Source organism: Scleropages formosus, chromosome 23 (genome assembly GCF_900964775.1).
Source record: "Scleropages formosus chromosome 23, fSclFor1.1, whole genome shotgun sequence".
Taxonomy (NCBI): Eukaryota; Metazoa; Chordata; class Actinopteri; order Osteoglossiformes; family Osteoglossidae; genus Scleropages; species Scleropages formosus.
In genome coordinates, this window is record NC_041828.1 from 8,755,045 (window position 1) to 8,771,186 (window position 16,142).

The 16,142-nt window shown below is 49.4% G+C and overlaps 1 protein-coding gene across 5 annotated transcripts in view; it reads left to right on the forward strand.

The window, feature by feature from the left end:
• The window catches only part of LOC108933417 (histone deacetylase 9-B), a 51,151-nt gene that overhangs the window by 12,797 nt on the left and 22,212 nt on the right, over nt 1-16,142 (forward strand). For 2 of the 5 annotated variants that reach the window (XM_029248201.1, XM_029248202.1), the window contains exon 1: nt 8,759-8,981. The exons of 2 other annotated variants lie outside the window; for them this stretch is intronic. In XM_029248201.1, coding sequence (XP_029104034.1) covers nt 8,882-8,981 — 100 coding nt within the window. In that variant the 5' untranslated portion in view covers nt 8,759-8,881. Of the gene's footprint in view, nt 1-8,758; nt 8,982-12,677; nt 13,272-16,142 lie in introns of those variants that run through there. One more of the 5 variants, XM_029248200.1, reaches the window with a different exon arrangement.

Here is a 16,142-nt window from a genome sequence, read left to right on the forward strand (position 1 = left end):
CACCTGGGCTGCCTTGGCCAGGAGAAATAGGAAGCTAAAGGTCATGTTTGTAATTAAAATTATTGTCCAGGTGCTGTCCCCCATGCTCATAAGAACTCAGGGGCATGTATGGAGAAGTGACTGTGCTAGGATGAAGAGTCTGTGTGCAAGAAACTGTGTGTGAGTGAGAATGTGCGTGCTGGTAATCTGCGCTTTATGCTCTCAATCGGATGTTAACGTTACATGAAAAAAGCTGCCAGTCGAGCCAATGAGAATGAAAACCAGATGGATCCGTGATTGCTGGCTGACCGAGCGGTTCGGTTAAACTTGACATGACCCGTCGCAGGTGACCTGCTCTGCAGGGGATCTTGCTGAATCTGGGCCAGTGGAGGAAAACATGGTGTCAGCGGCATTGTTGTGTCTGACGCACGGTTGCGCCCCAGGAAGAGCAGCTCGGTGCAAACAAACAGCGGTGTGAACGTGAGCTACGGCTGACAATAGCGGCAGAGGAAATGTGGCCTTCCTAATGGGAGTGACATTCCCCTGGGTTTCTAACTGCTGTTCACAAGCTGCTCCCTCACATAGCGCTGAAATGTGATCCCAGACCTGGTTTTGCATGTCAAATCAAAAGCTCAGAGGCAGGATTTGCTTGCATGCTGGGAGAATTTATACGAGGACGGCAAGTGTTTTGGGGGTTAAAGGCGTGGAAGTGTGCTCTTGAGGTTGTCGGTCCGGTTCCCATCAGAGGGTTGTTGTTTTAAGTGACTACGGATGAAAAGTTGTGACAAAGAAGCAGAATAATACGAGAAATTAATGGCGGATGTGCATGTATGCAAGGAAAGTAGAAAGCAGTCTTCAAGGAAGCTCATGCATCCTTTCTACAGCTGGCCAACACTGTTATATCCTCCCCAGCAAGATCTGAAGTGTTCTCGCTGTCTTATTAGTTCTGCACAGTAATACATTTTACATTTACATTTATTCACTTAGCAGACACTTTTGTCCAAAGCGACTCACAACAGATACTATGTAGTGTTACTAGCCCACACACCTTATTCACCAAGATGACTTACACTGCTAGATACACAACTTACAATGGGTCGTGGGTCCATACATAAGTGAAATACACTCTCTCCGTGACACTCACACACTATAGGGGAACCTGAACAGCATGTCTTTGGACTGTGGGAGGAAACCAGAGCACCCGGAGGAAACCCACACAGACATGGTGAGAACATGCAAACTCCACACAGACTGAGCGGGGATCAAACCCACCTTCTCTCGCACCACCCAGGCACTGTGAGACAGAAGTGCTAAGGTAACAGCACATTTGAAGGTCAAAACCATGAATGTAATGGTCCTGTTGGACCCTTTGATTCGATGGCTCAGTCTTAAGCACTTCTTTGTCTGTTCATCTGACCCTCCAATGTGGCAAATCTAAAGCGAGGTACAGAGGGAACATTACGCCGTTGCTTCTCATAGACAAATTAAATCGGTGCTCTACCACACCTCTATAAGGTCTTTTAATTCATCTTTCTAATATTTATATTTTCTAATATTTATTTTTGTGGCAGAACAGCAAAAGGTATACACTTAAAAGCATCTGGGGGAAATAAGCATCCTGAAGTGTGGAATAAGCTTAAAGATGAGAAGCCTCATACATTGACACTGGTGTGACTACCGTTTACATACAATATAGAAATTATATTTTCAGCCTGAAACTGTTCTTTTTATTTTCACATACAGGGGACTTTGCATTTGTTGCATGTATCGGACCACATCTCGCACAAAATGTTGCGTGCGTGAATGGAAGAGCCCTCGAGTCGAGTCCACCTCATAGCGACCGCTGGTCTGGTTTCCAAGGCAAAGGAGGGAGGGGCGTGGTGGCCAGTGCTTTCTTCCGTGCGTGTCTGAGGGGTGCAAACACAGGGAGAAACACACAAACTCCACACACCCTGAACTGGACTCCAACCCCACGCCCGCTAAGCAGCTCACAAGCTATGAGGCTCCAGCTTTGCCGCCGGTTCCACTGTGTCCCCCAGCTTGTGCGCGCATAGCCGGAAATCCACTTGATATGCAGAGCGGAGCCCGGTAGTTTGGCATTTCCAGCACGGCAAAGCCCTTGTCGAAGGCATCCTTCAGCTTTGTGGAGTGTTTTTTGCTTTTGTGTGCATGCTTTTTTTGGGTCTGAATGTGACTTGTTTATCAAAGACTTAAAATAACTTGTGCGACGGGGACAATTGACGTGGCTTTAAGCTGCTTTGTTGCGCTCGTTGCCGAAAATCCGTCCCCGGGCATGAATCAATTCACTCCAAGGGCGTTGAATATTGTAATTGATTGGCCTGGAGGACATTGATCAAATGAAAGTAAAACAGCTTGATGTGAGCTGTGAAGTGTCTGAGGAGGCCTGCTGCAGAACCACCTATAGAAGAAACAAGTCCAGCACATCCTAAAACAGCATAGAACTGTTTCAAAGGGGGAATGAGAGACTCTTGTATCACATCTTACTGGCAGAAATAGAGACTTTCATGCTAAATATTACATCATGTTATAGTGCAATGAGGGGGGCGTGGTGGTGCAGCGGGCTTGACCGGGTCCTGCTCTTTGGTGGGTCTGGGGTTCGAGTCCTGCCTGGGGTGTCTTGCAATGGACTGGCATCCTGTCCTAGCTGTGTCCCCTCCCCTTCCAGCCTTACAGACTGTGTGTTACCAGGTTAGGCTCTGGCTCACTGCGACCCTCCTTGGGGCAAGCGGTTACAGACAATGTGTGTGTTATAGTGTGGCACAGTGGTACAGCAGGTAGCTCTGGTACTTCATAGCTCCTTAGATGTGGGTTTGATGTAAGTTTTACTCCATCTACATGTTCATCCTGTGTTCTTGTGGATTTTCTCCATGTGCTCTGGTTTCTTCCTAAAGTACAGATTGTGCTTCAGGTGAGCTGGTGACCCTAATTGCCCTTATTGTGTGTGTGATTGCCCTGTGATGGAGTGACGTCTTATCTGGGCTCTACCTTCTGCCATGGCTTATGCACATTTACATTTTCATTTATTTATTTAGCAGACGCTTTTCTCCAAAGCGACTTCCAATGGATACTATGTAGTGTTATAAGCCCACACAATTTATTGCTCAAGGTGACTTACACTGCTAGACACACTACTTACAAAGGGTCACTCATCCATACATCAGGATGCTTTCAGGATAGGCTCTAGAACACCACTATCTATGTAGTGATTATACATGGGAGGACACACGTAGAAAGAGAGCAGAGCATAAACAATATTCTCTTTTTATTGTCTTGCTATTGAACTTTTATATACTCTGTTTCTCCATCTATAAACTATTTCATTTCAGAGCATTTTATTTATATACCGGGCATTTTGTTGTTATTTCTGAACATGTTTGATATGCTTTGATCTGCTTTAAGCAAAATATTAAAGCCACGTGGTCTTTAAGAAACACTCGTTGAACAAAAGAACTTTTAAACTTTGCCCTGTTAAAACTATCGAGTTTGATTCAGGTGTTGAGCACCGAACTCGTGTAGTTATCCCTTCATCTCCATGTCAGTTATGTTAAAGGACCTTATGTTAAAGGCTTTAGAAGGGCCCTCTTTGTGACATACAGCAGCAGAAGGTGGAGCAAACAGATGGTAGTAGAAGTTCCTTGTAGGATACAGAAGAAGACAGGAGGAAGCACAAGAGGACCCCAGCCAGGCTCGCCCTGTCAAAGGCTCCAGCAAAGGACCAGTTAGAGCCTCGGGGCTCTGGCCGTTAGCAGGAGACCCACTACAGGTCCTTTGGCTAATTATGTTTTAGCATCAGAAGAGCACTTTCACCTGTACTGTTTGTATATGGCAGACTGTAAGTCGAAGGAAAAAGCCTCCGGAGCTAGTCTTTTCAGGCTCATATCCATAATGCTCAGTGTGGAACATCTGTGTACACGAAGCTGCGTCGTTCGCTCTGGCTATGGTGTGAGAGAGCTCTTGTTGCTAAGCAACAAGACCTGGACTTTCACCCTTTCGTCTGACCTTTTGTTTCTCTGAACTGTTGTAGAGGGCAACTGTGTGAAGCAGGGTACATGTACATGTACATTAAGGTTATCGTTAAGGCTCTGGGTTCACGTGTACAATATCAGCGTGCGCCACATGCATCGCCAATAACGTGGGGTTAAATTAGTAAACGACGGCACTCAGTTAATGGTCGAGATGTGCAACAGCGGCCAAGGGGCAGCTGATGCAAGTCTTCAGGTAGGGATGTCACCTATGTTTCACTGGTAATTTCCCATTCAGGGAACTGGGCTACGCTCCCTTGGGTCTTATTACATCAAGATTCCCCATTTCCAAGTGCGTTTCCCTAGGGCGGCTAGGGTACGGTGGGCCTTCTCCCGGGGTAGTGTGATGAAATACTGAAGTGAACGCAGGACTCATGCACATGTATTTGCACATGCTAAAGTACGCCTCGGTTAACAGGCACGCACACCACTGCGTGTAGTCCAAAGTAATATGTCTTGCTGTCTTAATTTCTGATCCAGCACTATTATTCATTCTCTGTGCAAGCAAAAGCTCGGCTGGTGTTGGGTTGCCGTCATAAAGTGTTGACCTAGATCCATCAGAACTTCGAAATGCCTCCATGAAAACTTTTTGTCCTCGGTTCCTGATGGATTCAATAAGTGTCCATCCCAAGCAACAGGATTTGTGTGAATTTTTGTTCATCATTTCGATGTTGTTAATAATAATAAAAAAAAACTGACACTGACTCATCCTTTCCCATCCAAATGAGTCATCTGCTTTCGAGGAGAGGAGAGGAGAGAAGAGAGGAGAAGAGAGGAGAGGAGAAGAGGCTGTGGAAAATGACACCTCAGCCTTTGAGAGGAGACAGAAACCCAGTAAACTAAGATGGAGTCACACACACGCAGAAAAAAATAATAAAAAAACACCGAGGCTCAACCCCCAGATGTGCGTGCACGCAATATGGGACATGAGCAATTACATAACATGGTGCGAGGCAGAGAGAGCACGTCATGAAACGAAAGCGCTCTCTTAGAGTCTAGTTTTATACACCTCCGAAAGTTTATGGGAAGAAGCCCATGGTTTGGACGTAATGCAGTTCGTTGGAAAGCGATATGATTTCTTCACAACACAGTAGCATAGTTTTCTGAGAAGAGCGTGAGTTAAAAACTGTGGAACCGAGCGGCGTATTTCTGTGTATCGCTCAGGGTGTGTCGCGCAGTTCCAGCTCTGCCGAAATGTCTGATTGCCGATGATGCGGAGAGATTAGACGCCAGCGAGTACGAGTGTGGTTTTCGCCCAAGGAAACGTTTTGCTCACCTCGGTTCGATTCAAGTCCCTTTTTTATGTAGCTCCCTTCCCGGAAAGGTTTGTTTAGTACACTCGAGATACGATCGAGTGCAAAGCGTGCAAAATAACATGCAACAGTTAGCATTAGCGGTAATCTCACGCGGTGGTCTGGTGCACGGTGGGTGGGAGAGCAGGGAGAAATTTCACAAAATGCTTTTTTTTTACTGGCGTTAGGTTGCGAAGGACCCCCAACGCTGAATTTTGAGCAGTGGCTGTGTTTGTCTCTGTCTAAATGTGGAAAGTGTTGGGGCAGATCACCTTGGGCAGCGCGGGCCTGCTGAGGCGAAGGGGACATGACTCTCCGGCTGGCCGCGACATTGATGTTCGCGGTTAAATTGCGTTATTAGGCCCGAATTGTGCGGAGGCTGCCATTGACGCAGGAGGACTAAAACGGGCATCGGCGCTAGGCCTGCCGGCCATGTTAGCATGTAGGCTGCCCCACATTGGCACTGTCTGCAATCCCACAATCCCTTATCTGGTTCAGGAAGCCAGGGCTAATCGCAGCTAATGATCTAAATGAATAGCTTGTGATGCTGCAGGGATAAGGAGCAGGAGGACAGACGGTCCTGTAGTGTTTTACTGCGCTGTACTGGGTATAAAAGGATCACCTCCTGATGCCTCAGATCAGAACCAATCCAATCTGACTGTTTGTATAACCCTTTCCTTTAATGGTTTTAGCTGAAAGCTGCCCACATTTGGAAAGATAACAAAGCCCTTTTGGCTGGAGCTAAATCCAGGGCGTTTTTGCGCTCATTTCCCTGACGCTTTCGCCCTGATTTGGTCTCCGCCGACCCGGTTTTGCGCTCCGCCGACTCCGGTGTCTCCGGCGCAAGTGCCGCCAGAGCGCTGTTGGCAAACGGTGCTGCGATTCACACCCCCACCAGGGACATGGAGTAAGTCGCACGGCACCCGCAAAAGATTCAGTACCAACCGGGGAGGCAACGTGTCACGGATGACTGACGCCCCTTGGGGGCCAATGACGGAGTGTCCAGCAGCCCCAGGGACCAATGACAGCACAGCCAGCCCAGAGATCCCTCCTCCCGTTGGCGGCATCTTCTGTATGATGCAGCTCCGGTGAATCTGGGCTGTTCCCCGGCTGTGGACATCTGTGTCACAGTCTTCCGGGGACTGAACCCAATGGCCCGAACCCTGAAAGTCATAAAGTGCACTCGGTGACGTCCTTGGTTTTATCCATTAAGCACTGTGACACAGTCATGGATGAATGAACGGCAGACAAGGCCGCTTGGAAAACTGTTTTTCATTATGCCCTGTGCTCCCGGGCATTGGCTCCAGACACCGTGACCCTGTACTGGATAAGCGGTTTCTGAAAATGGGTGGATTTTAGATGGATGTTGTCTAAACGTGTATTATGAAAGACTTTTTCTTGAGCCTCTTTTAAAGGGCAAATGTTATGGGTGTATGCTGATGCTGGACCCCTGGCCCTCGGCGTAGAGGCCGTGCAGTACATGTCTCTCCGTTTTTACCTTATAGAAAATAATCAAAGAGAACGCCCGAAACTAAAATATCGCCACGTCTTCCACGTGGTACTCGTTGTATGTTGTATGGAAAGTGAACAATATTTACCTCGATTCATCTCGGCCTTATTACGTTGCCATGTATTCCACGCAGTGGTTGTGATGACTGGAAAGTGAAAAATGCTTAATTTTCAAGTTTTTAGTTTAATGAGTTATTTTGATTTCCCTTAGTTACCTCTTTGTGAAATTTTTCTGTAAAATTCCTCAATGAGTCAAAATGACTGTGTACAAACACTAAAATAGGCAACTGACTTTTATTTATTTGCGCCAGAAGAAAATATACATTCTGGGTAGGTGGGTAGGAGTCTGAGGAAGCCGATCAACTTGCGCACCATATTTAATATTTGCATAAAAACTGGACGCTCGCGTCGTTATGTAAGAAAATGTGGTAATTGATGTATTTGATTTTGTAACACTTTTGCAGGCGCCAGCGTCTTCGCTGCAGCGTTGCAGGGGAAGGATGGGGCCGTGCAATGTTTTCCTGGCTGAAACAATGCAGTGTAACCGAGGCAGAGAAGCTCCGGAGCTAAAAATAGCTCGACTGCTTCATAGCCTATGGCTGGGGGACATGTCAAATTATGCAGAAAGATAAAAATTTTAAAGGTACAGTACAGTGCACTTAGAGTCCCGCATCCTGCCTTTGGTCCCTGCACCTCCCTGCCGTGCTGAACATCTCTACCGGAATGTATAACTCGGGGGGGGTGGAACGTGGAAAACGAAGAATCGTCGAAACTCTCAGAGGCCACGGCAAAAAGTTGCATCTGAAACAATTATTTAAGTAACCTGGAAATAACTGGAAAAAATGAACACAATTACTGGGGAACGAGTTCGGGCAGCAAACTGCGCCGCTCTCTTTAGTTGCGGAAATATTTCGTGTTTCGCACGCTCGGCGAAGGCCCCGTAGAGCGATTGCGACCGAAGGCGAAGAGAGACGACCCAACTCGAAGGCATTGCCGCGCTTTCATTTTTACGGCTATTCGCATCAGGCGTAGCGGACACTTTTAATAAATGGGCGCATTTAACAACTTCGTACTCATCGTTGGAAGGAATATCGTGGCAGTAAACACGCTCGAGCTCTGTAATCTCTCTGTTCAATTACGAAACAGTAGGGAACTGAGAATCTGCCTAATGAATACAAGTGTTTCCAAAACGCTTTAAAGTACATTTTTATATTCTTTAACCTTTCCTGGCGGTTGAGTTTATTTTGGGGTTGGGGGTGTGGGAGATGGCGCCGGAGAGAGACTCGTGTTCTGCGACTCCTGGGACTCGCGCTTGGGGGGGATGAAGACTGACAGCTGTGTTTTCGTCCTGGTATTTTTAGACGCGTCGATGTTGCTTCGATCCCCTCGCGCAGCCTGACCTATTTCTGTCGCGGCCCTGGCCGTTGTTCCTATTTCTGTCACCTGTGCGGCTCGCAGTTCCCGATTCGCATGCAAATGAGCCGGTGCACGGCGGGCACGGCGACCAACATGTACGCCTGGGGGGGGTGGATGAGGGTGTTTGGGGGGGGGCGGAGGGCCCTCTCGCACAGACCGATCTGGACGCGGCGGCTGAGAGGACGACACGGAGAGTGAGAGCGCGGCTCTGTCTCGCGAGGGTTAGAAGTAGTGGATGTTTCCTTCCAAGCGCTATTCCGGCAGGACCCCAGGGGGCTAAAAATACGCAGGCCAAGTGGTCCTTTAACGCCGCACGCTGTCGGTGTTGTGCCTCCTCTCGTCGACTGCGCGGAGACGGCGGGGGAGACAGCAGCGGGAAGTTGGACGAAGAAGGGAGAGTGAATGTTTTGGTTGAAGTGAAAAAGAGAAGTGAAAAGTAGCCCCCCTGGTCCCTCTCTCTTTCACACACACACACGCACAGAGAGGGAGAGAGAGAGAGAGAGAGAGAGAGAGAGAGAGAGAGAGAGAGAGAGAGAGAGCGAGAGAGACGCACATCCCCACTTCCCTGACTGGCAGAGAGGCCGGTCATTAGCGAAGGGAAGTGCGTGTGGGAAGGACGGATCGCCGGACACTGCTGCGATCATGCTGCAGACAATTTACGAGGGCGGCTCACGCCTCTCCTCAGACGGGCTGTGGCGGCTCCTGGGAGGACGCGACACACACGGCGGCCTCATTGGCTCAGGTAACGTGCTTCCAGAAACATGTTTTTACTCCGCCGGGGACAAAGCTCTGTGTCCTCTGTGTCTCGGTCCCCTGACCATATCTACCCTCTCTTGACCGTGTGACCAAACGCTGCCCTCGGCTTCCGGGCACTCTCTGCCCGGGGCCGCTCTGTCCTTCGAGGCTGTGCTCTACTGGGAGGATGGGTGTTGGCCGCACGTCTCGGCTTGCGTTTGTCTCTTGTGGTACTTTTTGAGTACACTTTCTGCACGTGCGCTCGTACATCTGCTCCAAGTAGAAGTTTATTCTTGCCGAAGGAGATTCATACTGACTTTCTGCACCGCTGTTCTCTACGGCGCAGTAAGTGTGCGAAGAGTTTGCAGTCTTACTTCTGCACGCGAGCAGAGCTATACATGTAATAACTGTTACTCCACGGTAAAGCCCGGCTGCCGCAACGGCCTTCGATCTGACCACCGGCCGGGCGGCTCAAGGAGACCGTGGGCTCGATGTCTCTTTTTTGAGCCAAGGGAGCGAGCCCTAGAGCGCGTCTTTGCCGTGGCCGAGCGGGCGGGACATCATCCGAAGAGGCCTGCAGTTTGGTCGGAGCCCCCGGTGTCACTCCTTTCAAGCCGATGTTCGCTCACGGTTGATGATTTCTGTCCTGTGGGTGTGGAAGGGGATGGTCGCAACCGGAATGTCAAGCATTCCTAATTTGTATTGCTTTTACATAATGCGTGACTTGCTTTTGTTGTTATAGTAAGCTGGAAGATAAAGAAAAGTTGCACTTTGCTGATTGTACTTAGACCAGAGCCTCGGACCCTTTTAAGAATGCGGTGAAAACTAAGGACCTCACCTAGAAAAATGTCCACACTTAAATTCGGTAAAAATACTGCACTCGGTTTATTGCGCTGAAAATTGATTACCTCCCCAAAGAAATATGTAATAGATGGTAACATTTTGAAGGGGGTGTGGTGGCGCTAGTGGGTTGGACCGGGTCCTGCTCTCCGGTGGGTCTGGGGTTCGAGTCCCGCTTGGGGTGCCTTGCGACGGACTGGCGTCCCGTCCTGGGTGTGTCCCCTTCCCCTCCAGCCTCATGCCCCGAGTTGGGCTCCGGTTCCCCGCGACCCCGTATGGGACGAGCGGTTCAAAAAGTGTGTGTGGTAACATTTTGCACTTGTATTTACTTAATGTTATCTCCACAGCAATCCTGAGCTTCTCTGACCACCTGAAACTCATCCATGGAGGCCAGGATAGGAACCTCTGATTTAGAATAGCTGTTACTGAATAACACTCTCTACTTTCAATGTTTTTTATGTTCCTACCATCTATGTAGGGTGCAAAAACAGTTTTTAAAGTGGGCTTTTTACTGCAGTCGCTTTGTTTTTAACTTCTGGCGACAGTTCATCCCTATTCCCTGTCCTGTGGGTCGACTATTCTTAGGCAAGCTATTTCCATCTCGTGGCATTAGGCTTCTAAGATTAGGCCGTTTTGGCGTTATCATTCCATCGGAGCAAACTCCTCCTATAACTAGATACCAGAAGGGTTATTTTTAGAGCCGCATCGTTCTTCAGTCTTATTTGTAGTTGTGGCCACATCCTCTGACCACAGGGCTGGGCGTTTGATGGCGGCACACGGAGGGGCAGAGCTTCGATAAGCCCCGTTTTGCAGGGGGATGCCCGAGTGCGTCGCACCTGTTAGGAGGCGAGGTGCGGGATTTGCCAAAGAACGGTGCGAGAGAGGATATTGCAGAGGAAATTCTTTTTTTTTGCGCTTGTAAACATGTTCTTTTGTGACAGGGATGTAATTGAATAACACAATAGCCGTGGTGGAAGCAAAACAGCGGCGAGCTTTGTAGGCGAGGCACCCTTTTCCGAGCGTGTCGCTGCAGTCGCTGCAGTCGCTGGCCTCTGCTTGTCTCGAGCTTTGATTTTCGAGGGGCTTTGGTGCCGAATAGGCTGCTCAAAATGGAAAATGTAATTTCTCTAGAAAGATCTGCATTGAAGTTGCATCAAAGGATGTGAAAGAGGTACGAAGAAACAAAAGTACGTGAATTGCACTGGTCTTTTCATCTGAGCGAAGCGATTGCTTATTAGCCTGAGTGCTTTTCATGCCTCCTGATATAAAGACATGTTTTCGCTGTACTGTCACAATGCAGTCTGGGAGGGATGAGAGCAGACAGGATGTGTCAACCACCTTGCCTCTTATCTCACACAAACATAGGTTGCTGCTTTGCATAACCGATGCTTTTATCCGTAGCAACTTTTCCGTTTCTTCGTTATTCATAGAGCCAGATTTTTTCACAGGGCCGATTCAGGTTACGTTCCCTCCTCGGGGCTGCTGTTGCAGGGACCCTCCTGGTACCACAGGGAGTAACCTTTCCATTAACCGGCAGCACACTTCACCACCACGCTAAGACACACATGTGCGAACACACGCAGCATGCAGAGCTCTAAGGTACGATATGGGTTGGGTCTGTTTTTTCGTTATATTGTCTTTAATGGCTGCGGATGTGAGACTGAAAATGAATGCAATAGAGGAAGTGATTTATTAAACGCACGCAGAGGTCCTGCTTAGATCTAAAGCTGACCCTTGATCAGTTGTAATGAGCTTAGTGGTTGTGCATCCTGTTACATTTCCATAAACAACTCGGAGACATGTCCTACACTGTAACACCTGGTAAAACTGGCCAGTACCTGTACGTGTGTTTTTCCTTAGACGCACACACACACATTCTCCGAACTGCTTGTCCCATACAGGGCTGCGGGGAACCAGAGCCTACCCGGCAACTCAGGGCGTAAGGCCGGAGGGGGAGGGGACACACCCAGGACGGGACGCCAGTCCGCCACAAGGCACCCCAAGCGGGACTCGAACCCCAGACCCACTGGAGAGCAGGACCCGGTTCAACACACTGCGCTACTGCACTACCACACCCCCTTGTTTTTCCTTAGATTCATTGAATATTTACACGTATATGGATTATAGATGAACCCATCTGCGGCAAAATTCGCGGTGACAGCGGTCCATCCTCGCCTGAGACACAAACACTGCGTTTACAAAGAACTATAAATGCGGTTACAACTGTTGCTGACGGGCTCTCTTGGAAAAAGGAGACGGAAGTGGCCTTGTAGTTTATCGCTATGTTTGCAGCTTCACTTCGATGGAGGCAGAATGAGAGGAGGACACAAATATGAGGAACTATTTGCTAAATACCGAACTTTCTTGCGATGGAATTATGGGGAAACAGCGTGGAATCACCTGCTGCTTTTCTTCCATGTCCTTCGCCTCCTCTCCTTACATTATTAGTAAACGGAAACTGTGCACATCTTATATCCTCTTGATACACAGCCATTCATTTTCATCCTCCCTTGAGAGGACATTTCGAACATTTAAATCATACCACATATTTAGGGATGTGGCTTAGACCACTTTCTACAGATATAAAGTAAATACACACACACACACACACACACACACACACACACACACACATTTTCAGAACCGCTTGTCCCATACGGGGTCACGGGGAACCGGAGCCTACCCGGCAACACGGGGCGTAAGGCTGGAGGGGGAGGGGACACACCCAGGACGGGACGCCAGTCCACCGCAAGACACCCCAAGCGGGACTCAAACCCCAGACCCACCAGAGAGCAGGACTGTGGTCCAACCCACTGCGCCACCGCACCCCCTTAAAATAAATACCTAAAACATATATGTCCAAAAATCTTTTTTTTTCTTGTGTCTGAGAGTACATCCATGCATATATGTATATATCTTGTGTATCTTCAACAGAAGAATTGCAGTTGGTCGTAACGCGATGCAAGGAATGGCAAAAATTTGGAAGAGCAAAGCTGTTAGCGTCGCAACAAAGATCCGAATAACCGACGCAATCATTTTCCCCGATCTCCACGTACGCGTGTGAAAGCTGGACACTCAAGAAGGCGGGACAGAAGGAAAATCGACGCTTTCGAACCATGGCGTTGGAGGCGAATGCTGCGCGTGCCACGGACAGCCAAGGTCACAAACAAGACGATCCTAGAGCGAGTCAAAACAAAGATATTGCTGGAGGGCAAAATCACCAAGCAGCGGCTCCTGTGCTTTGGTCATATCACGCGAGCTAATTCCTTGGAAACAGCATTAATGCTTGGCATAGTCAGTGGGAGGAGAAGAAGAGGACGTCCAAGAACACGCTGGCTGGACATCATTAAGGCCGACACGAACGTGCCCTTGAAAGAATTAGAAGACATGGTCAAAAATCGTAAAGCGTGGAGAATGATGATCCAGAAAGTGGCCGAAAGTCGGCCTCGACTGAACGGTTAAGTCATCGTCATCATACGGTATATACGTATGTGTGTGTGTGTGCGTGTGTGTGTGATTCTACCTGAACGTCCAAAAGCTCTTAGAGCACCGGACAGTCTGAGAGAGACAGCTGCGTATAAATCTGACCTCGTCTGTAACTGAGCGCAAACGCGCGGCTTCGGCTGCATTAACGATGCTCGCTTCGCGCATTAGTCACTTTTGTTGAGCGGTGACATTTTGTTTTTCTGCAAGTTTTTCTTGGCTTTCGGTATCCTGTAATAAGAAGAGGTCCAAAGTCACTGTTAAGCAGAGTTTGAAAATGCCAGTAAGACTCGAGAATTATTAAGGTGAGAGAGTCATCTTTTTACATGTTTTAATTAAGGTCCCGACAGCAGAGCTCGTGTCGCCATCGTTTGATGGGTGTTTGACACAGCGGGATGAGTGTTCTCACGTACAAACAGGCTGCGTGCCCGGAACCTCCAGCCTGGGATACTTCGGGGCCCTTTGGGAGATGCCAGCAGCCCACAATACACCAGGGCTTTAGAAGAGAAGCCTGGGACCAACAACAGCCCTTTCACAGAATTCACAGTCGGTCAACAGGCGGTACCACGTGAGCTTGCGGCCCTCGCTCTAATGAGGCAAGGGCGTACAGTAGCTAAGCGCCGCCGCGCCGACGTCATCCGCGACGACCCGCTGGCCATAAAAGGGCTCATTTTATGTTTGTGAAAATCGGTGACTTCAGCGCTTAGCGTGTCCAGCAGGATGGATTGCCGTCATAATTCACCATAATGACATCATAATGACATCATGGCCATGCATTTCGACTGTGGGAGAAGGTTCCGAAAGCTGCGGGCCGTATATATTTTGCACGTGTGAAATCAATTTGTCAGCTACCGGGACGACCGAAAAAGATTGGCCAAGTTACTTATTTTGCTCACTTTTCTCCAGAGCGGCTGGCGGCGTTACTCCAATTAGTGCTCATATATACAGCAGGGTCGTTTTTGCCGTATCGGTTCAGGGTAAGCGCCTTCGTTACGGGGACTGCAGCGGGAGCGGGATGTGAACCTGGGTGCTTTGAATTCAAGGCGGTGGTTCTAAGCATTAAATGACCTCTTGCCCTGTTGCCCCTCAGCACCCACCTGAGCAATGGCGCTCGAGTGGGATAAACACGAATAGCAGGGGGTCACCCGAGGCTTTCGTAAACGCTGGGGGTCGGGGGGGGCGCGTGAAATCGGCCGCCCGAACGCCGCGCTCTCGTTCTTCTCGTTTTTGCCCTCCGTCTTGAGAATTGGCTCAAAAAGGCCCGTATTTTTAGCACAACTTGCACTGTTTGTTTTAAAAATGATGCTGGTCTGAGGGCGAAGACGCGGCTTCCTAGACTCCTTCCCATGCGATTCCGTCCTGACCGCCGTGGCCCTTTCCTTGGCCGGTTTTTGGCGGTTCGCAGAGGAACGCGAGAGCCCACTTGAGAAGGTGTCCATGGAGACTGCCCGCCGAACCTCACCCGGCCTGCGCTTCCCTGCTGTGGCTCCGCCGTCGCGAAACAACAACTCGCGGCCGGCCGGCCGGTCGAGGGTTCGGACCTCTCGGGAAAGCGCCGTTCTTTAAATACGTAACGGTCGTACAGGAACTGGATGTTATTTTTGTTTCGCGTAACGACGCGGTCTTGCACTTAAATATAACATCCTGTCTTTGAACCGTGAATCTGACGATTGTTCTGATGTTAATTGCCGAAGATGTTTCCTTTAATTTTCCTCCTTATTGACAGTTAATTCTTTTTTCGGTTTATGATGAGTTTTTTTTTTTTTTTACAAGTGAGCGTCTTTCCTCCTCTCCCTCGCCGCCGCCCGCCACGCTGCGCGAGTGTTGCCGTGGCGTGGGGGTGTAAAGTGTACCCTGACTCGCCCCGGGGTGCGCGTCGGGGGTGGAAATCGACCTGCGGGCGCATTGACTCACTCCACAAATCTCTCGCAGTGACGTGACTCGAAACTTGAAAGGAGCTATTTATAAGCGCAGAGGTTACTGAAGGGAAATGGCGTGTATTGTCAAGGCCCTTTGAATACCGAGCGCTACGTCCACCCGGTGTCTGGTCAGACCAGGGTCCCCCGTCGCAGAGCAGAACGCCACCAGGCTGGGTGAGTCACCCTTCAGCCGTGGCTTCCGTTGAAAAACGTGGTCGTGGGGGATTCGTTGTCTGAGAGGTGACAGGATGCTCCTTGTCAAAGGCCTTAAATACCGCGTTACTGGAGCTGACGTACAGCTCTGCTCTAAGAATAGAGCTGAGCGCGTGGTGCTCGGACTCCCTCGGTGACCATCGAAGCGATGGCCGGGTTGCCGTGGGTGCAGTACCGCAGGGGACCATCGGGGCGGCGCTCTTCCTCTCACTCAAACGTGTTTTTTTCCCTGCGTTGAGCCACGGCCGCGGAGCAGAGGCAGCGCCGTCCACCGTAGAGCCTTTCTGTTAGTCTCAGCTAAATAGGCTTCAGTGCCCCTTCGTTTGCACGTGGGTGACGTATCACCTCGAGTTACTCGCAGCCCTTCTCCATTTTTTAATTGCCGTCATTGAAAAAGACCGATAAAAGCGGACGGTTTGGTATCTGTCTGCCCCGTGGAACTCGCACTTGAGGATGTGATAAAGCGGCAGTCGTGTTAGCGCGGTTTAAGACGTTTCTGCCTCCGATGTTGTCCGCGTGTCGCCCGCCCTTTTTTTTTCCGAAGTTCTTCTGGAATTGAAGCTGCATCTGGTGTCTGTGTCTGTAAGTGAGAAAAATGGGGGGTCTAATTTAGTCAACACTGTTGCCATGGCAGCACAAGGGAGGTGAGTGTGTGTGTGTGTGTGTGTGCGTGTGTGTGTGTGTGTGGGTGGGTGTGGGGTGGGGGGATTGCA